The sequence below is a fragment of the Phacochoerus africanus genome, chromosome 7, assembly GCF_016906955.1.
Source record: "Phacochoerus africanus isolate WHEZ1 chromosome 7, ROS_Pafr_v1, whole genome shotgun sequence".
In the NCBI taxonomy this organism is placed as follows: domain Eukaryota; kingdom Metazoa; phylum Chordata; class Mammalia; order Artiodactyla; family Suidae; genus Phacochoerus; species Phacochoerus africanus.
In genome coordinates, this window is record NC_062550.1 from 19,101,414 (window position 1) to 19,128,996 (window position 27,583).

Consider the following 27,583-nt stretch of genomic DNA (forward strand, 5'->3'; position numbering starts at 1 on the left):
CCACTACGCCACCACGGGAACTCCTAAATATATTTTTAAAGGCACAGCAGTTATCAGAGAGGAAGAAGAAAGCCCACATGGGGGAAAACTACCAGTCCAACCAAGAAAGGCAAAGAGAGTAACACACAGGCAAGATGTATGTAAGTTAACAAAAAAGTCTGGCTGGTCCTCAGATAGAAGAATATCCAAGAGAAAAGGAAATTCAATTCCTAAGTGTTAAATTGCAGAAGTGAACAACTGTTGGCATTTATGGACAAGCTAACCATGAATTCCAGGAAAAGTTGAGATTTTTTTCGTTGTATCTGGGTTGGTCTCCCCCACGGCATATTCCATTATGTTTGAGGCTGTTAGAACCACAGACACTCAGAGGCCATTGGGGCCTATTGACTGCAGATTTGCTGTGTTTCTTTTACAGCAAATAGTCTTTCACAGGCACCTTTTTTTTTTTTTCTTTTTCTGTTTAAAATGTAACCTTAGAAGGTCTGCTGGCAGAGTCCTCTTGTGGCGTAGCGGGTTAATGATCTGGCATTGACACTGCAGCAGCTTGGGTGGCTGCTGTGGTGTGGGTTTGATCCCTGGCTTGGCACCTTCCAATATACCATGGTCCTGGACCAAAAAAAAAAAAAAAAAAATGTTTGCTGGTACATGACTTTATCCCTGTAAGCACAAGCCATTCATTTCGAAAGTGTAAACATGCAGAAAAATAGGATCCAATATGCACATGCTCAGTGCTCCATTTAGCATAAAATAAGCGATAGTGTCAGCAGGGTGTACTATGCTCTTTAGGGCATCTTATGTATCCTGGATGTGTCCTGTTTCTAGTATTCTCTGGATATCTTACCTAGTGCATCCATATTGTGCTTCAGCTTGCTGGAAGGCCGAGGACTAGGTGGTGTTCTTACATCAGAGATGCATTCAGATAGTTGGTAGGAGCCACCAGTGTTCTCCAAGGATTACATGCTAAATTTCAGAAACCGGAGCAGCCATTCTTCTGTCTATAGACCTCCAGGGGCCTCAGGGCAGGGGATAAGAGATACTCATCTCTGTCTAATTTTATTGGCTTTCAGCCCTTTCTTGTGCTGCTGCCAGAATGGCAGTCGTCTAAGCTCTAGCCTTTCCCCTGGGTAACATTTTTTTTTGTGAGAATCAAATTTAGCGGTGGGGGGAGTCCCCGTCGTGGCTCAGTGGTAACGACTAGTATCTGTGAGGATGCCGGTTCCATCCCTGGCCTCACTAGTGGTTACGGATCCAGCGTTACTATGAGCTGTGGTATAGGCTGAAGACGTGGCTCAGATCCCATGTGGCTGTGGCTGTGGCTGTGGCTGTGGCTGTGGCTGTGGTGTAGGCTGACCCCTATCCTGGGAACTTCCATGTGCCTCAGGTGCGGCCCTGGAGAAAAAAAAAAAAATTGAGCCCTGGGGATTGTACACAAACTTTAGTGACACTAACTTTAACAAGTTCTTTTAGCTGGCTACTATTGGACCAGCCACAACTTTATCATTTTGTAGACAGGGGTAAACAATTTGGTTCCTAGCTGGGACTATAAGCAAAATTATTACTAACACCCAGCATACCGGCCCTTTCCTCTATTTTCTGGGAGCCTTCAGTAGGACCATATGCAAATGAGGGGCCAGTCTCACAATTTAGTAAAAATTTCCACTTCCTTTATGCCTCTTTTACTGCAGTTACCTTGAGTGCTTATCTCTCCACCACCAGACCAGAAGTCTCTAGAAGTTCTCTCTGGCACACACTCTCCAAAGATCAGTTTTCTAGGAGATTATGGTCAAGGAAAGCCCCATCGAGACAAGGCTCTAACTGGGTTTTGCCTGGAGGGGCATTCTCTGCAGGTCCTGGAGGACCTTGGACCGCTGGGTGCCTGCTTCCTACAACCACGCCCCTTCCATGAGCTCTGGAGCATCACTCCCAGGGGTGACTGAGTGCCAAGGCAGCAGAATGTCTTCTAGGAGAGGTATTAACATACAGACAGCTGGAGTTCCCATCGTGGCGCAGCAGAAATGAAGCTGACTAGGACCAATGAGGTTGTGGGTTCGATCCCTGGCCTTGCTCAGTGGGTTAAGGATCCTGCATTGCTGTGAGCTTTGGTGTATGTCACAAACGCAGCTCGGATCCCTCATTGCTGTGGCTGTGGTGTAGGCCAGCAGCTACAGCTCCAATTCGACCCCTAGCCTGGGAACCTCCACAAAGACAAAACAAAACAAAACACATACAGACAGTGGGACTTTTATAAGGGGCCATGCAACCTCCTCTCCATTAGAGCAGTAGAGAGCCTTTGGAGGTTTTTAAACAGAAGGGTAACAGGATTAGATATTAGAAAGATGACTCTTAAATACAAATGTGCATTTCCAATTTCCTCAGGGACACATCTACTGAAAAGTCCTGCAAGTTCTCAAACTCTTTGTATCAGTGTTTATATGGGGCACCCAATAAACTGCACTTAAAGGGTACAATTTGATCAGGTTTTTTTGGTCACGCCCATGGCCAGGGATCAAACCCGTGCCACAGTGTACAACCTGAGCCAGTGCAGTGATGACACTGGATCCTTAACCCGCTGCACCACAGGAGAACTTCTGATCAAAATGGATACATGTATATACACTAAACTATCACCACAATCAAAATTAGGAACATTTCTGTCACCCCAAAGCTTCCTTGTGCTTTTTTTTTTTTTTTTTGATCTTTTTTAGGGTCATACTTGTGGCATATGGAGGTTCCCAGGCTAGGGGTCAAATCGGAGCTGCAACTGCCAGTTTACACCATAGCTCATGGCAATGCCAGATCCTTAACCCTCTGAGCAAGGCCAGGGATTGAACCCGCATCCTCATGGATACTAGTCGTGTTCGTTAACCACTGAACCACGACAGGAACTCCTTGTGCTTTTTAGTAATCTACCCTCCTTACTACCACTTCCACCACTGGTCTTCCTGTCACTGTTGATACTAACATGCTTCCCCCCCCAACTGGGACAGTCGGACTCTTTTTCTGGATCTGGAAAGGACACTGTGGCAGGAGGTGGCTGACACGGAGTCTTCCAATGACAGCTGCCTGGAGGAGAAGGCAGTCTACACATTCCTGCCATAGACATCCTTGGACTGGTTCTTGTCCTTTCTGCAGCCTGGTTGTTCTTTCAGTTTGATGAGCTCCCCAATATCCTTCCAACATATCCATTAGTGCTTACTTGTCAGTTTGTTGCCTGCAACCAGGGAACTCACATATAACACACTTCCTCCTATAGTTACCATTTCAGAAAATGGCACCACTGGATTTTCATGGCTCCAGCCTAGCCTAGAAGAATTCCTTAAAACTCCAGTCTTCATCACCTGTCTTTTCTAACTCACTGCTAAGTCTTGCCTATTCTGCTCCCTGCTCAGTACTCACTGTCTATACAGTCCTTACTTTTTTTTCCTCATCATTAGTTCTCCAGGACCTAGTACAGTGCTTGGCAGTGTACTCAAAAAATTCTTGCTGAAAGACTGAATGAACAGTGACGTCATCCATCACCCTCAGAAACCAAAGTAAAGATGGATGAGTGTTTGCATACGTACGTGTGTTTATCAGAGTGGCAGGACTTCAAAGTTAGCTTTTAATGTTTTCACAGAAGCAAATAATAGGACTTGAATCCAGGACTTCTGACTCCGAATTCCAGACCGTTTGTCTTCTATGACTGTACTTGGTATCCTTTCCTTTCACTTGAAGTTCCATTTCTTATTCCATACCACTCAAATCCTTCTTTATACCAAGTACCAAATCCTAGACCTCTAAAATATATGCACCTCTAAAACAGAACCCCTTTCCAAGAAAAAGGCAGAGGAAGCATGCAAGAAAGCATCTAGACAGAGGAGAGGAGCCTGGGCTCCTGTATCATCAAAGAGGTGTAGCCAGGAGGTAGAATGAGCTGGGCGTCAGGGATGTGACTGAGCCTGAACCCAGCATAGAGTCAGTCGTGGTGTCTGGGTGGAGAAGAGTGTGCTAGGCTGGGACAAAAAATCCGTACATAGTCAGAATGATACTTTATTTAATAATCTGAAAATCTGTGCTTTTGGTTTTAAGTCTTACAAAATGAGTAATAAAGATTCGTTCACTATTCTCTGAGTGTGTAGTTATATATCAGGTGTGGACCAAGGCGTATGTCTACAGATGCTTTTGCTTTTTATAGCCATTTTAGCCTGACTTTAATTACCATATAAAGTCTTATTATTCTAACAATGCTAAAACCTGAATTAAATACTCCCTGAGTCTAAGAGTCTCTTCTCCCAAGCCTGCCTCCCTCCCTCCCCCAGGCCTGCTCCTCAGGCTCCATTAATGCCAGGTCTGTCGAGAACACCAGCATTCAGTTTGGGAAAAACCAGAAATGAATGCTGGATCGTAAAGTCCCTCTGACCTATATCCTCTAGCGGAAGAGCTTCTCTGGGAAGGTGTGTGTCGGGGGGAGGTCTTGGCAGTTCCTCTTCAGAATTGTTCACTTTGAATCGCAGACACCTGGAAAGTAAACATGATTGCACGAGATGCTGACCTGCCCCCCACCAGCCACTCAAGGGGAGTGAAAACTCAGGGTTCTTCTGAATTATATTCCATGGGCTACACTGGCCTGTATGGAGTGGATGATGTGAAACTGGCTGTTGGGATTACGGTAAAGACTTGTAGATAACTGTTCAGCATGTCACACACCATCTCTTTATGAAGATTCAGACAAGAGATTCTTTTTCATCTTAGTAGCAAGAGTTGCTCTCTTTCTTTTTAAAGAAGTTTATGGCTGCAGAGTTCCCTTCGTGGCACAGTGGAAACAAATCCAGCTAGGAACAATGAAGTTGTGGATTCGATCCCTGGCCTCGATCAGTGGGTTAAGGATCTGTTGCTGTGGCTGTGGCTGTGGCCTGCAGCTGTAGCTCTGATTAGCTCCCTAGCCCAGGAACCTCCATATGCTGCAGGTGCAGCACAAAAAAAAAAAAAAAGTAAATTAAAAATTTATGGCTGCACCCAAGGCATATGGAAGTTCCCAGGCCTGGGATTGACTCTGAGCCATGGTTGTGACCTCTGCTGTAGCTGTAGCAACAGCAGATCCTTTAACCCACTGCGCCGGGCTGGGGATGGAACCCGCACCTCTGCAGTGACCTGAGCCCCTGCAATCAGATTCTTAACCCACTGTGCCATGGTGGGAACTCCAGGAGCTGTTCTCTTAAGGAATCGGCATCATGAATTGGGTGAACTGATCAGGTTTTTCTCTTCTTAGAAAGTCTGGAACCAATTCTGTGGTCCATCCTTAATAAGTTTATTTTATAGAAAGTGCTTTTGTATCTAATTCAAGGCTCCATTTTATGTCACTGTCACACTTCCAAGTTATTTTCCTACACACTTTGTGTGTGTGTGTAACTAAATCAATAACTAAATCAATTCTTAGGAGACAGGGCTAAGGGAAGAGGTCAGGAGGTTCAAGGCCAGATGGGAAATGGGCACAAAGGAACCAAAAAGTCCGTCTACTCTTGGTTCTTCCGACTTCCACCTGCTTGACTTTGCCTTAAGGATACTGTTCCCTGCTGAGTTTCCCTTGTAACTCACAGTGAGGATCCCAGCCTGTAGCCAGGCCTGTGTCCATCCCCAATCCCAGTCTTAACTGCCCATCCTGGTCTCTGCGCATCTGGCCTCCTTACCGCTTCTTCTTCTTCTTCTTCTTCTTTTTTTTTTTGGTCTTTTAAGGGCCGTACCTGTGGCATATGGAGGTTCCCAGGCTAGGGGCTGAATCATAGCTATAGCTGCTGGCCTAAGCCTCGGCCACAGCAACACCAGATCCAAGGCACGTCTGCGACCTACACCACAGCTCACGGCAACGCCGGATCCTTAACCCACTGCGTGAGGCCAGGGATCCAACCTGTGTCCTCATGGATCCTAGTCAGATTCGTTCCTGCTGTGCCACCAGGGGAACTCCTCCTTACCTCTTCTTGAGGCTCAGATGCTGTGACGTTGCTCTCTTCTGGAACCACAGAAGCATGAAGCTGAAGACCCTGGTTCTACAAAAAGAAGAGTTTGGCCAGTGAGACATGGCTCCGCCTCCCAGCCTCTCAGCTTAGAAGGATCTTTTCTGCCTTACCCTTTACAAGGGTCATAGACAGCACTAAAGGCAAACATACAATACTGTTTTGCTACAGCCTGAAAGCATCAGGGAAGACTTTGCTGTCATCCTCTCTCAGGTCAGGAAATCAAGAGTCAAAGGGTGAAGTGATGGGATGGGAAACCAGGTCTTTGGACTCCAGAGCTGTTGCCATGATTTGTGTGACACGCATCTGAGAGTTTGCGAGGGTATAAATTTAGGTCTTAAAACCACTATCACCTTTTTTTTTTTTTTGGTCTTTTTGCCTTTTCTAGGGCAGCTTTTGCGGCATATGGAGATTCCCATGCTAGGGGTCTAATCGGAGCTGTAGCCATGGGCCTATGCCAGAGGCACAGCAACGCCAGATCCGAGCCGCATCTGAGACCTACACCACAGCTCACGGCAACGCTGGATCCTTAACCCACCGAGCAAGGCCAGGGATCAAACCCACAACCTCATGGTTCCTAGTCGGATTCGTTAACCACTGAGCCATGACGGGAACTCCTAAAACCACAATCACTTTTAAACTAACTTTCAAGAACGCACTGCAGTTCTCACATTTAGATGATCCTAACCCACGGCAGTTAGGAGAGGTAAGTGGTATAACGGTTTCTTTGGGAAAAAGTCTAGGTTTTGAGATGGGAGCCCAAGGTGCAGAAAGCCCTGTCTAGGAACTGCTAGGCCACTGGAAGACCTTGGCACACTAGGCTTTAGAATGAATTTTCTAAAATTGAAATTTAATACCCCATAAAATTCACCCTTTTAAAGAAGATCCTATTTCTTTCTTTCTTTCTTTTTTTAAGGGCCGCACCCACGGCATATGGAGGTTCCCAGGCTAGGGGTCTAATCGGAGCTATAGCTGCTGGCCTACACCACAGCCACAGCCACAGCCACACCAGATCCCAGCTGCGTCTGCGACCTACACCACAGCTCACGGCAACGCTGACTCCTTAACCCCACTAAGCGAAGCCAGGGATCGAACCCACAACCTCATGGTTCCTAGTTGGATTCATTTCTGCGGCGCCACAACGGGAACTCTAGAAGAACCTATTTCTAACATCATGACAGCCACTTGAAATTCTGTTAATTTCTCCTTTCAGGAAAATTTCCTTTTTCTTCCTCCTCCAATTCTAGGTGATGAATTTCCTCAAAGGTAATACTACCTCCAAGAAAATAATCAAAATCTTCGTTTTCTCTCAGGTGATTCAAATGCTCAGCAAGAGCAGTCTCAGTTACCTTGTTATTTACCCATTTTTATGGGATATGTTCATAACTCTGCTTGAGAGGAAATATCACTTATGCTGTCTCTGAGGGAGGTGAACGAATCTTCTAGGACACGGGCTCCAAGGGATGATGACACTGATAGGCTAGGATCCACAATGCTCGATTGCTTAATTCCATAGGCAAAACATGTCTCCTTAGCCAGTGACCAAAACAAGGCCCCAGGAAAGACTAGGATTAAGGAAACACTAGAAACCGCAAACAAAAGGAGGCTGCCTCAGGGGAAAGGAGGTTGTGCCCTCTACCTTCCTCCCAAGGAGGACAGAGCTACTAGCCTGTTCCCCAAGAGTCAGACAGCATCTCGGTCTCCACATCTCCCCTCCACACCCCAAGAAAATTACTCCAAGAATGCAAACTGGGGCGTTCCCGTTGTGGTTCAGTGGTAAGGAACCTGACTAGTATCCATGAGGATGTGGGTTTGACCCCTGGCCTCGTTCAGTGGGTTACAGATCCTGCGTGGCTGTGGCTCCGGCTGTGGTGTAGGCTGGCACTGATTTGACCCCTAACCTGGGAACTTTCATAGGCTGCTACTGAAGCCCTAAAAAAAAAAAAGAATGTGAACTTGTTTTATTACCCAGCCAAATAGAAAAAATACATATACACATACTCTATCGCTGTCTCTGTACTAAAATCATATATTTACAAAGTCAGATTGAAATTCATGTTGGATGTACCATACAGTTGAGCTGCTCTTTTCAGTGCACAAGTGGCCACACTCTTTACCGACTTAAAACCCCGCCCTGACCTTGTGTGTGTGTGTCTCTCGTGCTCAGCATAGCTACTTCAGGCTGGAAACCAGCCAAGGGAAAGTTTTGTATCTTGCTCTGTTAGGCTCTTCAATATCTCAGGTGAATCAAGACAGAGGGTGTAATACTGTCGGGGACTCGGATTTTAGTCCCTCACGGGAGCCAGAGGAGAGAAGCTTAGTGTCCTCCTGTCTTCCACCTTCCTCGCCTTGCCAGACTTCACACCCTTGTACCCTCTGTCCACCTTAGCTGCTCTCAGACAGCAGGAGGCTCCCGAGGTAGCCTGGACAGGCGTGGGCAGTAGCAGGGAGGCGGGTGTGGGAGGTACTGCACATCGGGTGCTCCCAGCCAGCCCAGGGCTCATGCCCCAGCCTCCTCCACTGCCCACATGTCGCCTTCTCTGACCACTGCAATTAAACTGCAATTCGGCCTCCACTCTCTCCGTGCCTTCCCCTACTTCATCTTTCTCCATAACTCTTATCACCACTAAACTTTAATTTTAATTTATTCTGTGTCTTGTCTTTCTCCTCTACCTCCCATTAGAATGTAAGATGCAGAAAGGCAGCGAATTTTGTGTTTTTCTTTTTTTCTTTGGTGGCACCCAGGCATGTGGAAGTTCCCAGGCCAGGGATCAAACCTGTGCCACAGCAGTAACAATACCTGATCTTTAACCGCTAGGCCACCAGGGAACTCCAATGTGTCTCTAATTTTTTATTATTTTCATGGCCACCCCTGCGGGCATATGGAAGTTCCCAGGCTAGGGGTCGAATCAGATCCATAGCTGCCGGCCTACAACACAGCCGCAACAATGTGGGATCCGAGCTGAATCTGTGACCTCCACCATAGCTCACGGCAACGCTGGATCCTTAACTCACTGGGCAAGGCCAGGGATCGAACCCTCGTCCTCCTGGATACTAGTTGTGTTCTTTTTTTGTTGTTGTTGTTGCTATTTCTTGGGCCGCTCCCACGGCATATGGAGGTTCCCAGGCTAGGGGTTGAATCGGAGCTGTAGCTGCCAGCCTAGGCCAGAGCCACAGCAACGCGGGATCCGAGCCGCGTCTGCAACCTACACCACAGCTCACGGCAACGCCGGATCGTTAACCCACTGAGCAAGGGCAGGGACCGAACCTGCAACCTCATGGTTCCCAGTCGGATTCGTTAACCACTGCGCCACGACGGGAACTCCTAGTTGTGTTCTTAAACCACTGAGCCACGACAGGATCTCCTTGTCTCTATTTTCACACAATCCTTTTCTCAGCCATATTCTCCCCTTTCAAAAGGCCATCCTTTTGCTTTATCTTTCTCTGTGAGTTCCTTCTTCTAGGCCTCTCTCATCAAAGAAGATACATCTTAGAAATTTGTTGATGCCATTTGGCTTGGGGCTTGGGGGTCTATTTCCCATAGTCATGAGTATGACAAAGGGAAGTGAGACCCTCCTCCCGGCCCTGCATTAAAAAAGGTGAAAATCTGGATGCCAGTTGTAGATTCTTTACAGTGGGAACTCCCTGAACTTGGACGAAAGAAAGAAATGAGTTAGGATCTGCTCATAATAATATCTGAGATGAGCCCCTTGTACGAGTCAGTTGCCCGAGGAGCACATGCCGCTCAACTGGCTGCTGTGAAGATGTGAACCAACCCCCAGAACCAAAAAGGCTGTCCAAGGGTATCCTCGAAACTGCAATATAATGATATGACATCTGATCTCCTGTGGGGCCACCTGCCCCTAGTAAAAATGACCTGTTGGAGGTTCTAAGAGGCAACAAAGACTCGACCAGATGCACTCTCACCTGAGAGCTCACCAAGGTGGGAGACGTGCAGAGTTCTTCTGGGCTCGGACTGTCGGTGGGTTCCTTTTCTTCCGCCTCAGGAGTTCTCACTGGCGGCTGCGGATCAGGACAGACCTCTACGGAGGCCCTGGGACTTGGCGTCTTGGCCCCCAAGGAGGCCCTCGGGTTGACAGGGGAACCCTGCTCGGAGGCTGGAAGGCTGGAGGGCACGCTCTCTGAGGAGGGCCCGGGGCTGGGAGTGGCTCTGGGTGGCGGAGGCCTGTGCGGGGGCGCCGAGGACCTCTGCGAAGGGGCTCTCTTCCTCGGCTGCTCGGATCCTTCACTCGAGGTGCGGGTTCGGAGGACGACTTCTGGGAAGGATGAAGCCTGCTCTGAGGGGAGCGGGGCTCCGCCTGGCGCTGGAGCTGGGGAGCACGGGGCCACTTCCTCCTGGGCCTCTCCAGCCTCGGGGGCGGCGGAGGGTGCGGGCTGGGCCGGGGTGGGGCCGTTGCAGGCTGGCAGGGGCTCTTCCTCCCCGGAGGAGCTGCCCGCAGCCTCCCCCTCTACTTCCTGGCCTTTGAAGGGCTCTTCTTTCATCTCCGGGTTGCCTTCTCCCTGGGCTGAATCAGAGGCCAGCTCTTCCTCGCTTGCTGAAGCGGAGTCGCTTTCATTCTTCAGGGCAAGCGCGGAAGGACTGGTAGGAGAGCCAAGCGGGCTGGAGACGGCCGATGTTCGCACCGGGGAGGAGATGACTAAAGAGCGCCTGCTACCGCTAAAAAAAGGGAGGGCGTTTAGATGCAGAAGAGCTAAAAACTGGCAGGAGCCTAATGACCCCGAGTACAAAAGGGCACATGCACATAAGAAGAAGACAGTCAGGTAAAAAATATTAGAAAGTTTGTATAATGTGCAAGAATGCTTGTGTTACAACGTGAATGGGAGGAAGCTCTACAGTTTTATCCAGATCACGATCGTGATTACATAAAAATATATAAAGAAAAAGAGCCTGGAAAGAAACACGGCGAAATATTAACAAAACACTTCCCTTGGGGAAGAGATTCGTGGGTGACACACAGTTGATCCTCGTGGGCTCTGTAATTACAAGATCACCTACCCCCGAAAACGTGCTGCCTCAAAATCAGCACTCACAGTGCGTTCCTGGTCATTCACAGACACAGGCGGGCTGTGAAGAATGAGTGCGTGGAGTTCCTGTCGTGGCTCAGTGGAAACCAATCTGACCAGCATCCATGAGGACGCAGGTTTGATCCCTGGCCCCGCTCAGTGGGTTAAGGCTCCGGTGTTGCCGTGAGCTGTGGTGTAGGTCACGGACGTGGCTCGGATCTGGCGTGGCTGTGGTGTAGGCTGGCAGCTGTAGCTCGGATTTGACCCCCTAGCCTGGGAACCTCCATATGCCTCAAGTGCGGCCCCAAAAGCCAAAAAGCCAACCCTCCCCCTAAAAACAATATATATTCCATGAGGTGTCTTTAAACAAAAACACACACAGGACAAAGCTATGTACTGACTGGTTGATAAAATGTCGGGGCTCACAAGAGCCTAACCTCGTGCCTCCCCTGGGATCAGTGGCTCAGTATTCACGAATTCAGGGCTTGGGGGGACCAACTGACACAGCATAACCACCACGAACAAGGAAAGCTGATGAGAACACTGATCGGGTGTGTTTGACACTGTGCCAAGCGCTTCTACAGTCAACACCAGCCTGACTCTTCCCTCTCGAAGTGCCTCCCATGCACCATCGCCAACTGATTCAGCGGCCCACAAATATGTATTTGACACGTACTAATTGTGTGCTGTGCCCTGGGTTCAAGGACGGGAGATGGTGATAGGAAGAGAAAGAGAAGAACTTGGTTCTGAAGTCAGGTAGGAGGAGGGCCGTAAGGTTCTCTCTAGCACTATGGGCCGTTCTATGGGTCAGCAGGTTTAGAGGGGCCCAGGCTACAGCAAGAAAAGACTCCGTTGCCCTACAAGGCCCTGGCACATCTTGGTATAAGTGATGGTAAGTTTCACTTAGAGAAAACTCTGGTTTTCAGTGCTGGGAAGAAGAGAAACAGCGTTTTTGGAGTAAAAGGGGACTTGTCTAGGACGTCTATACTGGCCCTTTAGCGATTCTCTTTAAAAGTCCGTAACTAATTGCTAAATGAGCAGTGCCAACCACAAACTGAGCCCTCTGTTTCCTTCAAATCCAAAGCTCAGTGTTACCACGTCCTCAAAGCCTTCCCTGACCAGCCCTCTGCCTACGGCAATGACTTGCCTCTTGGAATTCCTACTGGTCTCCTCAGGCGCTTAGTATGTGCAGTCTTACATTGTTTCTTGTTTCTTTAGGCACGTTTTCTGTCCTACCAACTTTTTGTAAATCACTCCAGGCAAAACACATCATCTAGGTCTTTAGATCCCTAACTCTTAGCATATAACCTTCTGTATAGAAGGAACTCAATAAAACTTCATAAACAAAGGCTTCAGAACAAGAAAGTGATCACATTCCGAGGGACCAGTGAATTGCTTACATTTACCAGCATGAAGACTGTATGAAGGTGTAGACACCACACACACACACACACACACACAAAGTGGAACAGCAAGCCATAAGAGGTTAAGAGAAAGATACTTGCAATGCATATCATTAAAGGGTTAATATCCAGAGTATACCAAAAAAAAACCCAGCTCATATAAATCCATTTTTTTAAAAGCATAAACAATCCAAATAAAAAATGTGAAAAAAGGATAAACATGAAATTCACTGAACAGGAAACTGAAGTGGCCAATAACACAAAAAGATGTTCAAGCTAACTAGCCATGGCAGATGTGTAATTAAAACTGCAAGAAATTTCACTCCATACCCATTATGTTGGAAAAATTATGTTGGAATACACATCATTTACCCATTACGTTACGTTCATACCCATTATGTTGGAAGTGTCACATGTAGCAAGAACATGGAGCAATGGGGCTTTTACTCAGCTGCTGGGTTGTAAACTGAAACAGCCACTTTGGAGAGCAATTTGGCAATGCTGATGTCTAGTATGGCTTAAGAAGCACGAATGCACAGGCCCTCTGACTCAGCAATTCCGCTCCCAGTATACATCCTAAAGAAACTGTTGAGCATACCCACAAGGATAAATGTAAAAGGTGTTCCTAGCAACAGTATTTGTAATAGCATAAAACCAGAAGACAACTCACATGTCTATTAGCAGGACAGATAAATAAACTGTGAACTAGCCCTGCAACAGTATCCATAACAATTATGAAAAGGAAAGATCAGAGCTAGCAATGTTTAGCAACAGGGATAAATACATCCACAAACAATACGAAGAGAACAAAAGAAGATGCAAAAGGAATTCCCATTGTAGCTCAGCAATAACGAACCCGGCTAGTATCTATGAGCATGTGGGTTTGAACCCTGGCCTTGCTCAGTGGGTCAAGGGATCTGGTGCTGCCGTGAACCGTGGTAGAGGTTGCAGACTTGGCTCAGATCCAGCATTGCTGTGGCTGTGGCGTAGGCCACTGGCTACAGCGAATTCGACCCCTAGCCTGGGAGCTTCCATATGCTGCACCTGTGGCCCTTAAAAAAAAAAAAAAAAAAAAAAAGTTGCAAAAGAATACATGCAGTATAATTTCACTTAAAGGAAGTTTAAAAACATGCAAAACAATATTTTCTGTGTGTGCTATATGTGTATAAAAAAGCAAAAAGACATGCATGGGAATAATAAATACTAAAGTTAAGAGAGTGGTTGCCCTTGGTAGGGGGCAGGAAGGGAGAGTGAGTGAGGAAGGGAGGCTGGGAGATTTAGTTACATATGTTAGTTATTAATATATTAGTTGATTTCTTAAATTTGGTAGTGGGTATATGGCTATTCATTATATTATTCTTTATACTTTTAGTTATTGCTGAATATTTCCTAAAAAAAATTACCTAAGGGTGTAGTGCAAATAACAAACAAGATCACCCATGTGAACTCGAAGGGAAGGTCGGGACTGGGGTTGGGAGATGAGAATGCCCAACGCGTTCACGCCCGGATAAGCAAAGCAGGAATGAGTCTCAAGGAGTGGGCTCACCTTGAGAGTCCCTTCACCACGAAGACTTTGTCGGAATGTTGCTTCTCCAGTTTGCTCATCACCTCGTAGAGATTGTGGTTCAGCTGGAGCAGACAAGAGAGAAGGAGATGCTGGCCACATGGGAACCCGAGGCTGGCATGTCCCTTCTTGCCCCCGCAAATGAATCCTTCCAACTTAACTATAAAATTCCTCATCTCTCTTGCACTAGTGTCCAGGGTCCTGTCCCGCCACCCCCTCCCTCCTTTCCTGTGTCTTAAGCTCTGCCTCTTCCATCAGACTGGCAGCTCCCCTCAAGGCTGGGTCCTTGATTTTGATTTGAGATTCTAGCTTCTCTCAGGTGGTCCAGGGAACAAAAACCCATGGTCATATTACTTAGGCAAACTGTAATTTAGCCGGAGAAACCGTGGAGAGAAACCCGTGGATATGGATAGAATTAATACCGTAATAGCACAGAGTCGTAGGATCCCAGGACCAGAAAAGACCCCATGAGCTCAGGTTCTGCGGCTCCCTCTCACTGGAACAGGACTGGCCCTATTCTAGGCCAAGCACGAGAGAAAGACACCTGTGCTTAAACACTGCCCTCTCTGTCCCCAGCCACAGAAGACAGAGCTTTCCCAACTGGGTTCCCATTTCAGCTGTTCCTTCCCTAGGCCGAATCTCCTTTATCCATCTGAAGCTCGCGTGGATGCCATCAGCCAGTTGTTAAGGGTGATGGAGAGGCCCCCTGACATTAGGGAAGCATGTGCTCTCATACAGTTCAACAGTCAGTCAAGTGCTATTATTTCGTCATGAGAAAAATCTGTGCTGCCAATAGGGATATTTAATGAGATTATGCAAACGAGAGCTACTGTCATATGTATTAGAAAAACCCTCCCGAGGTGTCTAAATTGGCCAGGGGTTTCTCACCTTGCTCATCTCTCTGTAGAAGACATCCCTCAAATTGGAAATGTTTTGGAAGATGGTCACATAACAGCCAATGCGACTATCAGGAGGCAAAATGACAAACAGGTACAGGTCAGGGAGGGTAGAGGAAGTCTTTGCAATACCAGGTAGGAGCGTAGGCTGAAGCCAGTCACCACCCAGGCTCCTTACAGCCAGAAAACCACCCCACGGCCTAGACTCAGGATGCTCCGGGATCTGGAATCGTCAGAGCCAGGCCAGGAGCACCCCTGACGCTCAGGAGTGGGGAGGCCAGAGGAGACATGACCTAGGCTGACACCAGAGTCTAAGGACAGAGCTCCAGCTGCGGGAAGTGATCTGGGCAGACTCTCTAGGTACTGAAGTAGCCAAGGAAGTACTCTGAAGAATTTTTAAGGTGCTGTATATATATAAGGCCGTATAGTTATAATTATAATAAATAATTATTCTTTTTCAGGTTGCAATACTTGGACAGCTATGGAGCTATATGTACATTCATGGAATTCTACTGGAAATGAATTGGGGAAGTTGACATTTAGAGAAACCATTAATTTCAATTTTATTTGAACTAAGAATCACACAATTTTTTTTTTTTTAATACGGCCTCACGTGTGGTATTAGGTAAGTTCCCAGGCTAGGGGTTAAATCGGAGCTGCAACTGCCGACCTACGCCACAGCCATGACACCAGATCTGAGCTGCATCTGCAGCCTTTGCCACAGCTTGCGGCAATGCAGGATCCTCAACCCACTGAGTGAGGGCAGTGGGGGATTGAACCCGCATCCTCCCGGAGACAACATCAGGTCTTTAACCACCTCAGCCACAACAGGAACTCCTAATGAATGTTTTTGAATACATGTAGTCATTAAAAAGGCTCCCTTCCTCAGAGACTATTATGAAGTGACAACATAAAAAAAATCTGACTAAAATGCCTTAAAGCATATCTTGTACAATGAGAAGCAAAGAGGGTACGAATAGAACTTATGCTCGGGTTCCTCTTCCAGTGTGGAAAATGGACCTAAAACGTTTTTACCTACTGTGAAGCAAAGACATCTTCATTCGCGGAAGTAATCTTAAACCAACACACACTAGAGCGTAAACCGGATGCTTCTAGCATGCGCGATGGTAGCGCTTTCCTTGCCAAGACCTTTCCTATCCTAGAAGCATCTCGTCTTTAAACCCGGAAAGGCTGGAAGGGCAAGGATGGTTATCTCTGTATTGCAGATGAAGAAACCAGGGCGGGGAGAGATAAGGTTGCTTGCCTGATATCACACAGCGAGCTAGTAGCAGGCTACCTCCCATTGGTGGCCTGGGGCTCTTTTCAGGTGAGGTGACATGTTTGGACAGCCGGGTGGCCTGGGCCTCCCCTGGCGCTGGGGTCCAGCCCTTTGCTGAACCTCCATCATTACCTGTTATAAAGAATAGGCAGCTCCTCTAGTAGCTCCTTGTTCAGATCTTCAAATACAATCTGGGCTTTGTTGAACTCTTCCTCTGCCTGGGTGGTAACAGAGACAGGACAATTCCTTATTCCTGAACTCCAGGTCAGAGGCTGCTTCCTTTATTCTCTGTATGTTTTCAGGGGCTCGGCAGACTTGGAACCCTGCCTCGCCTTCCCCAGACCTATGTCCTCCCCAGCTGTGCGTCTCTGACTCTCCTTAGAGCATCCGTGTCAGAGGAAACAGGATTTCCTTCAGGACCCTGGAAGCTGAAGGGGTATCGTATGGTTTCCTAAAACCAGCTTGGCCCAACTGCCTGCCACCATGATGGGGAGTGGGAGGGCAGGAAGGCTTTACCAGGCCCGTTTTTTTTTTTTTTCACCTTGGCAGTCTTCGCTTCATCTTTCTTCTTGGCATTCTGCACCGCCTCCAGGTGGTGTCGGGCGCTGTCATAGTCCACGAGTTTCCGGCCCCGCTTGGCGATTCTTTCCTAACCCAGAGCCACGACAAAGAGCCTTGATACTTCTCAGGGGCCAGGATATGGGTAACAGAGTATCAAACAGAGAGGCGAGATTCCTGGGTCCTGTTATCAAATTTCACTCTCTAACAGGCTTTTTGCCTCAAAGGTTCTCCCTCACGATCTGGAAAGATGGGAATTCTCAGGGGAGAGAGAAGAGCGGGCAATCCTACAGAGCCCCTGGCAGCCTGCACTGAATTTTAATATACCCTGTGGCCCTGCCAGAAACTGCTTCAGCATCCAGGAGAATTGGCCTTGAGGATTCTACTAAATTGAAAGTCAGGAGTTTTGGGGTTTACTGCCAAGGCTGCCATTTATTGGCCCTGTCACCTAGGGCAGGGCACAGCTCTTCTGGAGCCTCGGTAGCCTCATCTGGCTTGCAGTGATATCTGAAAGATAAAATGCTAAATATCAAGTGCTTTGAAAACCCTAAAGCATCTCAAAAACGTAAACTATTATGAGCACAGAGACCATCTATTCAATGCCATCCCAACTACAAATTATTCCACGGAGAGGCAAGCTATGTTAATGGCTCCTGACTTGTTCTCTCAGTCACAGAATCTTCTTTTTTTTTCTTTTTACGGCCACACTGGCCACAAATGGAAGTTCCCAGGCTAAAGGTCGAATCGGAGCTGCAGCTGAGGCCTACAGCCAAAACACCAGATCCTTAACCCACTGAGCAAGGCCAGGGATTGAACCCACATCCTTAGAGAGACAACATCAGGTCTTTAACCCACTGAGCCACAAGGGGAACTCCCTCAATCACAGAATTTGAAAGGATCTTAGTGATTATCTGATCCAACTTCCTATTCAGTACATGAAGCTTCTCTGCCAAGATAAGAAGCAGTTTGACTTTTTTTTTTTTTTTTTTTGGCCACACCCGCAGCCGCAGAATTTCCTAGGATCAGGGATGAACCATGCCGAAGCAGTGACCACATGAGATCCTTAACCCACTGAGCCACCAGGGAGCTTCAGAAGTAGTTTGACTAATGTTTGAACAGAGAATAGACAACTCATTTCTCACAGTATATTTCATTTCTTTTTTGGAAAGCTTTAACCATGAGAAGTTTAAGTGAGGTGTCCTTTCATTTCTTCCTATATTAATCTAAAACTAGCACAGTGCCCAACAGAGTAGATTTTTAAAAAAATTAATTCTGAATATAACAAATAGATTTTATGATTTTTTGGGCCATGTCCACGGCATGCAAAAGTCCTTGGGCCAGGGATCAAACCTGTGCCACAGCAGTGACAATGCTGGATCCTTAACTGCTAGGCCACCTGGGAACTCGCAGAGTAGATGTTTAATAAATATGAGTTGAATGAATTAATGAATTCTAATTCTGCTTTCTGGAGCATTTTAATTTTTCTTTTCTTTCTTTTTTTTTTAATGGCCATACCTGTGGCATATGGAGGTTCCCAGGCTAGGGGTCGAATGGGAGCTGTAGCTGCCAGCCTACACTACAGCAACAACTTGGGATCTGAGCTGCATCTGCGACCTACACCACAGCTCATGGCAACGCCAGATCCTAACCCACTGAGGGAGGCCATGGATCGAACCCGTGTCCTCATGATACTAGTCGGGTGCATTAACCACTGAGCCACGATGGGAACTCCTAAACGTAACTTTCATATCACCTTTAACCCTCCACCCTAACTACTTATCTAACCCTCAGCTTTTTTTTTTTTTTGACCCTCAACTCTTCGTCTTTTTCCTGACCTGCCCAAACTTTATTCCGAATCATGGGCTCTCACTCTACTTACATTTTAACCCAATATGCTTTTAACTTACATGGGGCACCCATAACCCCTCCTTTATTCTGTAAATGGATTACCTTAACCTCGCTGAACTGGGCTACATAGTTTTCCATGGTCCTCAAGGCCTGGTCAGCTAGCTTCTCTTCATAGTCTTCCCAAAGGAGATCGTTATTCTGTGGAGCAGAGGAATGGTGAGGTCGTTCCAGCAACCGCGTACCAGAGAAACACCCAGATTCTTGCTGTCACAAAGTTCTTTTTTGGATCACTGTATTTAGAATATCATTTTGGATTCTAGGGAAGAGGGAGAGGAAGAAATAGCCCTTCCCCAAGGAACTGCCCTATAAGAGACTGGACATACATTCAAGGGATTAAGAACAGGTCGGAGTCTTGGACTCTAGCGCTTGAAGGGTAGTGAAGTTAGTTTTCAAAAACAATTAACTGGGTTTTGTGCAGGTGAAACTTCCTAAGGTTTTACCTATTTTTTTAATTAAAAAAGTTTTTGGATGGCCACGCCTGTGGCATATGGAAGTTCCCAGGCTAGGAGTCGGATTGGAGCTGCAGCTGAGGCCCATGCCACAGACACAGCAACACCGGATTCAAGCCGCACCTGCAACCTATGCTGCAGCTTATGGCAATGCTGGATCCTTAACCCACTGAGCGAGGCCAAGGATTGAACTTGCATCCTCGCAGACACCATGTTGGGTTCTTAACCTACTGAGCCACAACGGGAACTCCTCCTAGAGTTTTAAGGAGAGGAAGCAGGTCCAAAACAGATTAGGGAAAACTAGGAGCTTCTAGTTACAGCTCCTTCCTACCACCTGCGACCGAGGTGATACTAAGGAGCAGTTTGACCTGGCTCCTCTGTTTGGACAGAGAAGCTGGGGTGAGGCTGAGATGAGGGCAGGGGTGAGTGCCGGGGAGGTGTGAATCCAGAATACTCTTACCCCTACGATGGCCTTCAGATCCTCATGACCGTCCCACTCGCTGCTGTAGATTTCCTGCAGGGTTTCGGACACTCTCTTTGAACTTTCATGCATCACTGAAAGGAGAGGACTCAGTCCTACCATATGGCATTTTGGCGTAACGTTGAGTCACAGGCACATGGATGGGGATGACCCAGAAGGTCATCCTCAGAAGGTCTGGGTTATCAGTGAGGGACGTCAGGCAAGGCTGGGATAGAATAAGTTATGCTTTCTGGGCCCACCGAGTTCCAGGAGTCAGGCACAGGCGAGGGATGAGAAGATGAAAGGCCTGAGCGTGGCTCTTTCTCCCATCCCCCAGCCCTCTGAGCTGCACGAATGCCCTCTGGACCTCCTGGGCTCCCTCTGACACCCACCTTTGACTGCACTGAGGAAGTTCTTCAGGTCTTTGTATAGCTTGTGACCTTCCGCCTGCAAGGGAGAAGGGCATGGATGACTGAAGCAACACCCTTGGAAAGATGCTCCAGGGGTCAAAGGGGAAAAAATAGGTTACAAGCAGAAATCAATCCTGGAATTTCTTCAAACCTGTGTGAATGTTCTAAGCCTCGACTCGCTTTACCAAGAGGTTGGAGGCTGTTGCTGTGCGGGCCAATTTGGGAAACTGCTCCCATTGCACTGGCTTGTCTTCTTTCCTTGCTTGTTCTCTGCTCCAGTGAACAAGATCCTATATCTAAGGTCCTTCGTTGAAGTTTAAGTGTCCCACGTGACACTGTCGATGTGATCCTCTGACTTACAGCTTCCTCTCTGGGAGCCCATTTGCTGCCGACACCAGGCCCTCTGCCCTTCCTGCACCCTTGCCAGCCCATTCCTCTCCTCCCCTGATGTCCACCTCTCTCGTCTCACTTGGCCTTTCCTCTCCCATTGGTCACCTGCTCTGCACATCTCCTCCAAGGACGCTTGTCACTGACTCCCCTCCGGTTCCAATCCCAACACCCTCATCTATAATTTTACCTGTCTACCTGATTCTAGCTTCACTACTGTACCTGAATTATTTTTTTTTTTTTTAGGCTAAGACTTGCAAACACAGATTATGTTTCCTCCCTCTAAAAAAAGGAAAGGAGGAAGGAGAGGAAGGTATTATGTGTGTATGTATGTATGTATTTTTTGCCTTTTTTTAGCCCCCCCCCCTGCCCTGGCATATGGAGGGTCCAGGCTAGGGGTCGAATTGGAGCTACAGCTGCCAGGCTACACCACAGCCACAGCAATGTGGGATCCGAGCCATGTCTGTGACCTATACCTACAGCTTATGGCAACGCCGGATCCTTAACCCACTAAGCAAGGCCAGGGATGGAACCTGTGACCTCATGGTTCCTAGTTGGATTCGTTTCTGCTGCGCCACGACGGGAACTCCTGAAGGTATCATTTAGATTTGGAAGTTCAAATCTCAACCCAGTAGATGAACAACCATTGTCACATCACTCTGACATGTGCTCATTATGTTCATTTAGCCTCTGCTTCTCGACTGCCTCCAGCAACCAGAATCTCCTGACCTCTTTGCTGAGCCTGCACTTCATTTTTATTTATTTATTTTTGTCTTTTTAGGGCCGAACCCGCGGCACATGGAGGTTCCCAGGCTAGGGGTCTAATCAGAGTTGTAGCTGCCAGCCTACACCACAGCCACAGCAACGCCAGAACCGAGCTGTGTCTGCGACCTACACCACAGCTCATGGCAACACCAGATCCTTCAGCCACTGAGCAAGGACGGGGATCGAACCCACAACCTCATGGTTCCTAGTCGAATTTGTTTCCACTGCGCCATGATGGGAACTCCTCCTGCACTTCATTTTTAAATAACTCTATTAGAGGAGTTCCCATTGTGGCGCAGTGGAAACGAATCCGACTAGTATCCATGAGGATGCAGGTTTGATCCCTGGCCTCACTCAGTGGGTCAGGGATCTGGCATTGCCATGGGCTGTGGTGTAAGTTGCAGACTTGTCTCAGATCCCGAGGTGCTGTGGCTGTGGCGTAGGCCAGTGGCTACAGCTCCCATTCTACCCTTAGGCTGGGAACCTCCATAGGCTGCAGGTGCGGCCCTAAAAAAAAAAAATAATAATAATAATAATTAATTAATAGCTCTATTATAACTGCCCACTGGCCTTAGGTTGCCCTTCTGTATGCAAAGCAGACTAATTCTCTTGCATGGAGGTTTGAAGACTTCTTTCACATGCCCTGCATCATGCCCTCTTTTTCACGGGCTTCCTCAGTGGTTCCTCATAGTATTGTCTAAAGCCTGTTCCCATTCGGGTCTCTTTCCTCTGTGTGAACTCTAGTTTCTGAGTTAGTTGGGAAAGAATTTTGAGGCAAGGCCATTGACATTTTGGAGCCTGACTTTTTTTAAAATTTTTTTTTCTTTTTTTTTTATTTTTTGGGTTTTTTTGTTTGTTTGTTTTCTTTTTTCTTTTTTTTTCCTTTTGGAGCCTGACTTCTGGAGGCGGGGACTGGATGGAAAGGTGCAGCCCATGTCAAGATTGCCTACAGGGGCCAGGTCTGTGGACCAGAACAGTGATCCTCCTACCAGTTCAGCAGCTTTGAGCTGAGATGCATTTTGCAGTACACCCTAAAAAAAGTGTGAGCTTGTTCATCTGTTTTATTTGCTTATGTTCACTACAGATAGGCTACTGAGCGTAACAAAAGCATACAACAATTTACGAGAGAAAAGCTGAAAATTCAAAAAATTCTAATAACTTAACCTTTCAATTTTGTTGTATCTGTTGAAATCTTTGAGGGGATAATCATTATTACTTAATTTTAGCACCAGAAAATCTAGGTCTACTTGGTCAAATAAACAAAAATATACAAAGGAAACTAGACTAATCCTCCCTTCCTCCCTCCCTTCCTTTCTTTTTAGGGCCGCATCCACGGCTTGTGGAAATTCCCAGGCTAGGGGTCAAATGGGAGCTGCAGCCGCCTGCCTGTGGCCAGAGCCACAGCAACGCCAGATCTGAGCCACATCTTCGACCTACACCACAGTTCACAGCAACGCCGGATCCTTAACTCACTGAGCGGGGCCAGGGATAGAATCCACCTCCTCAGGGGATACTATGGACTAATTATTTCATCCATCTTCTTGCCTCTAGAGCTTACCTCTAAGCCAGTCCAAACTCCTGACCACACTTCAAATTTAAAATCCTTTTCAAGGGGCTGAATGCCAGGGCTCAGGGGACATGAAGACACTGATAGTCTTGAGGGACTCGAAGGCGCTGTCAGAGAGGTGGGAGAACTGGGATGGTGTAGTGTCACAGCAAATGAGGACCAAGAGAGCTTCCTCTGATGACCAGAGAAGGGTCGGGTGTTACAGAGGGTTAGCATGCATGAAAAATCAGTAAAAGTCACTGAGCTTGGGAAATGAAGATCACTGGTGACCTTGAGAAAGCGCTTTCATTAGCTTGAAAGAGACAGATTCAATCAGTTAACAACATTCAGAAGCACTCAGCATTTATCCAAAAAGATGTTTCACTTCCTCCTCGGTTTTACATTCAGAACAGAATTCAAACAGAAAAAAGTCTAAAGTCTTAAGACGGTAAATGCATATATAATACCTTTTAAACCTGGGTATGGCAGGCGGCTATCAATCTGAGAGTTTTGAAAAGGTGATAACCAAGGTTTTAAAGAATTTTGAAGATTTAAAAAGTTAACAAAGATTTCAATTTTTTTTTTTGTCTTTTTGCCATTTCTTGGGCCGCTCCTGTGGCATATGGAGGTTCCCAGGCTAGGGGTCTCATCGGAGCTATAGCCACCGGCCTACACCAGAGCCACAGCAACGTGGGATCCATGCCACGTCTGCAACCTACACCACAGCTCACGGCAGCGCCGGATCCTTAACCCACTGAGCAAGGCCAGGGATCGAACCTGTGTCCTCATGGTTCCTAGTCAAGTTCCTTACAGCTGAGCCAGGATGGGAGCTCCATGGTCTCCAAAATACTTAATATGAGAAACAAAAGCTGTGACACTACCTTGCATAATTTCTACAAATGAAATTCTTCACTTTTTACCCCACTGGATATTACATGGCCTGAAAAATCAAATCAGTAACCAAGGCTGCCATAGATGATGGTGCAGGTCATGTGTACACTGTTCAAAAATAGGAGTACAATTTATACCACAGTCCTGAAGGCTTCTGCCTTTCACTGAACCTCACAAAAGCCTAACTCCATTTCTGCATTTTATTTATTTATTTATTTATTTATTTAGTCTTTGTAGGGCCACACCCAAGGCATATGGAAGTTTCCAGGCCAGGAGATAAACCGGAGCTGCAGCTGCCAGCCTATGCCACAGCCACAGCAACACCAGATCCGAGCTGTGTCTGTGACCTACACTGTAGCTCATGGCAACACTGGATCCTTAACCCACTGAGTGAGGTCTGAGATCAAACCTGCAACCTCATGGATACTTGTCAGGTTTGTTACTGCTGAGCCGCAACAGGAACTCCCGTTTCTGCATTTTAGAATCAAGCCTCTTGGTCAAAGTTCTCCCTTTACGCTCTTGCTCTTTCCTTTGAGATGAAGTGTATGAGTGTGTGTGTGTGTGTGTGTGGTTGGGGGAGGGAGGAAAGGTGGGACAGCACTTGTGTCATTATACTTCTATGACCTGAAATGTCTCCAGGCTGAATAATCCCAGCATCTTTTTTCTCTCCTGACAGATGTGACTTTCACAGTCTTTGCCTCCCACTTGTCTGGGAGTCAAAAGCTCGTTTCTACCACCAAGGAGCGACTTACTCCACTTCTCTGGCTTCAGTTTCCTCATCTATAAATAGCAAGGCAAGGCCAGCTCTACATGTTAATTCTAGCCCTAAACGCTATGATTTTATCTCTTGGGCTCTCTGGATCCTCGCCAATGTCTTGACAGCACCATAAAGAGTTTGAGTTAGTCCTTCCCATCTCTGGACAAGCAGTCTCAGCTCTCAGTTAAGGACTCTCCGTCTGAAAGCTCCTCCTGCGCAGCCAGGTGCACAGAGCTGTGTTCTGAGAGACCGGGCTCCTGACGATGGAGAGGAAGGACTCTGGCCTGAGCTTCCAGCACGGCTGGGGGAAAACAGACTCAGAGAAATCCAGGCACTCAGCAAGTCAAGTAACGAGCAGGACCAACCCTGAGCAAGTGCTCTAACTTCTTATCTACTGGAGGGCCAGAAGAGAAGGATGGAGCTGGATTCTTCGATGTAATTTTAAGGGCAATGAATTGGAAGCACTACCAGAAACAAGGGATTGAAGTGCTGCTTGAGGAAAATAATTCTTCCTATGCAATATGTTTTGAAGAGAGGGAAAGGGGGAAGCAAGCAGAGGCCTCAAAGAAAAAATTACTGAGTTTTCATTGTGGCTCAGCAGTAATGAACCCGACTAGTGTCCATGAGGACGTGGGTTTGATTCTTGGCCTCTCTCAGTGGGTTAAGGATCTGGCATTGCCCTGAGCTGGGGTGTAGGCTGCGGACCTGTGCTCAGATCCAGCGCTGCTGTGGCTGTGACCTCGGCTGGCAGCTACAGCTCTGATTTGACCCTTAGCCTGGGAACTACCACATGTCTAAAAAGACAAAAAAATTACTGACGGGAACCGGACTAGGAACTGAGGCAAGTGTCAAGGCCTTGAAATCAGGCTGGGAAGTTTGGGAGTGATTTTTTTTTAATTAATAAAAAGTTTAGGAGTTCCCGTCGACCAACTGATCCAACTTCTAGAATATTTCTCATTCAATCTCCTCGCCCTTGTCCTTTTTGCTCCCATTCATCGCAGCCACCCCAGGTCCAGCCTCACACCTGACTGTACTGTCACGTCTTTCTCCTGAAACGCTGAGCCTTGAGAACGGGTGTGTTGTCTTATCCGTGTTGAAATCTCAGCATTGAGCACAGTGCCCGGCTCACAGCAGGTTCATATGAAATGTTTGTTAAATATACTTGCCAAGCATGTTCAGACACCAGTGACTATAGGTGTATTATTCTCTCAGGAGAAAAGTTTTATCTTTATTCCTAATCTAACATCACTTCATTTCTCAAAGGCATTTTCCCCTCAAGTGACATTCAGGGCTCACGGCAGGGAAGAATTCTGAGCGGGCTGTCCCATCTGATCCTCTTATTCTTCTGGATGGTACTTCCTTCATCTCCTACCCTTTCCACCCACACATCTGCATCGTAGATCCATCCCGTAAGGCAGAAAGGGACAGAAAGGACCTGGGGACAGAATGGACCAAGAGTCGCAAACCTTTCAAAGTGGGCATCCATTTACGGAATCCTGTCCTTTTCATGCTGGAGTTGGAAGAGCAGTAAAGAGTTGGGAAGAGGCCCAGGGAGGCCTCCAGGTGAGGTAGAAGGAAAAAAGCATAGCGTTTAAGTGTGAATTCTCGTTCTGCAACTCTTAGGCTGTTACCTAGATTAAATTACTTCCCTTGCAATCAGATTCTATTTCCCCTCGATGGAGTTAGCCTAGATCAGTGGTTGCCAAAGACTGTTCTCAGACCAGCTGCTACATCATAATTACCTAGAAAGCTTAATGTAAAACACAGACTTTCTCGGTAATGATCACCTATGGCTGTTAATATCACACAAAAAAGGAGACAACCAGATATTACATGCCTCCAGATGGAAGACTATAACACCTATAATAACAAGCATACTTGCCTCCAAAACAAATAAAAACAAAAATCTGAATATCATCAAGCCTCTACATCTATTAATTTACAGAAAATAAAGAGACAGAGGAAAAACATGCTAAACACCACCATGGCGATTCAATCAGGAATATTTAGAGAATGTAGGAAGCTTGTATCATCAACAAATAAACAACCAAAATAGGGATTAGAAACCTACGATTAAGAGATTAAACATCAACAAATTGTAAAAAAAAAAACAAACCCACAAAAAACTAAAAAAAAAAAAAACAAAAACAGGAATGTGAACATTGGATAATTAATGATATTAAGAAATTATTGCTAATTTTTTTTTTGGTCTTTTTGTCTTTTTAGGGCTGCACCTGTGATATATGAAAATCCCCCAGGCTAGGGGTCCAATCAGAGCTGTAGCCGCCGACCGATGCCACAGCCATGTGGGATCCGAGCCATGTCTGTGACCTACACCACAGCTCACAGCAATGATGGAGCCTTAACCCGCTGAGCGAGGTCAGGGATTGAACCCGCAACCTGAGGGTTCCTAGTCAGGTTCATTTCCACTGTGCCATGATGGTAACTCTTTTTTTTTTTTGTCTTTGGCTCCTGAGAGGTAACTTCTCAATGCTTGGGATTTTCTGAGTGATAAGGGTATCTTTGTTATTCATGGTGGGCCTTTCAGGATCAGACCTGAGTTTATGCTAAACAAATGAGTCAGGATGGCAGCTGGTCAGGCGGGAAAGATGAACCGGCTGATTAGAAGGCTGGGGCTTGAAGAGTCAGCATGACCTCCGGGGGAAGGGAGAGGAGGGAGGTTAGAGATTAAGTTCAATCACGTGGCCTATGATTCACTCTGTAATGAGATCGCAGTAAAAACTCGAGACACCTGAAGTTTAGGGGCGCGTCCTGGTTGGTGATCCTACATCCGTGGGCTGGGAAGGTGACATGTCTTGAGAACACAGAAGCTTCACGTTTGGGACCTTCCCAGAGCTCCCCTTATGTGTCTCTTCATTTGGCTGGTCCTGATTTGTACTGTTTATAATAAAACTATAATTGGAAGTAGAGCATTTTCCTGAGTTCTGTGAGTCATTCCAGTGAATTACGGAAGCTGAGGAAACAGGAGGAAACCCCAAATTTGTAGCCGGGTGGCCTGGGAACTCTGGAGCTTTGCAGCTGGTATCTGAAGTGAGGTCGCATGGTGGGGGACTGTGCCCTCAACCTGCGAAATGTGAACTCACTCTGGTATTTAGCGTCAGAACTACACTGCAACTGGATCTTCATTTAAGTTAAAAATTCCTTTCTATGACAAAGAGGGGACCACAATCTCTGGGACTGATGTAAGAATTAAATAAGTGTGGCGTTCCCATTGTGGCTCAGCAGTAACGAACCTGCCTAGTACCCATGAGGATGCGAGTTCGATCCCTGGCCC

General features: G+C 46.9%; 1 protein-coding gene across 3 annotated transcripts in view; it reads right to left on the bottom strand.

Annotated features, from left to right (window-relative positions):
- Positions 1-4,013: 4,013 nt before the first annotated feature.
- The window catches only part of BIN2 (bridging integrator 2), a 39,485-nt gene continuing 15,915 nt past the window's right edge, over positions 4,014-27,583 (bottom strand). For all 3 annotated transcript variants that reach the window (XM_047786648.1, XM_047786649.1, XM_047786650.1), the window contains exons 3-12: positions 19,925-19,979; positions 19,533-19,627; positions 18,666-18,761; positions 16,699-16,806; positions 16,290-16,375; positions 14,871-14,946; positions 13,965-14,047; positions 9,918-10,668; positions 5,949-6,023; positions 4,014-4,497 (exon numbers count right to left, since the gene is read on the bottom strand). In XM_047786648.1, the coding sequence (XP_047642604.1) occupies positions 4,468-4,497; positions 5,949-6,023; positions 9,918-10,668; positions 13,965-14,047; positions 14,871-14,946; positions 16,290-16,375; positions 16,699-16,806; positions 18,666-18,761; positions 19,533-19,627; positions 19,925-19,979 (1,455 nt within the window). In that variant the 3' untranslated portion in view covers positions 4,014-4,467. The remainder of the gene's footprint in view (positions 4,498-5,948; positions 6,024-9,917; positions 10,669-13,964; positions 14,048-14,870; positions 14,947-16,289; positions 16,376-16,698; positions 16,807-18,665; positions 18,762-19,532; positions 19,628-19,924; positions 19,980-27,583) is intronic.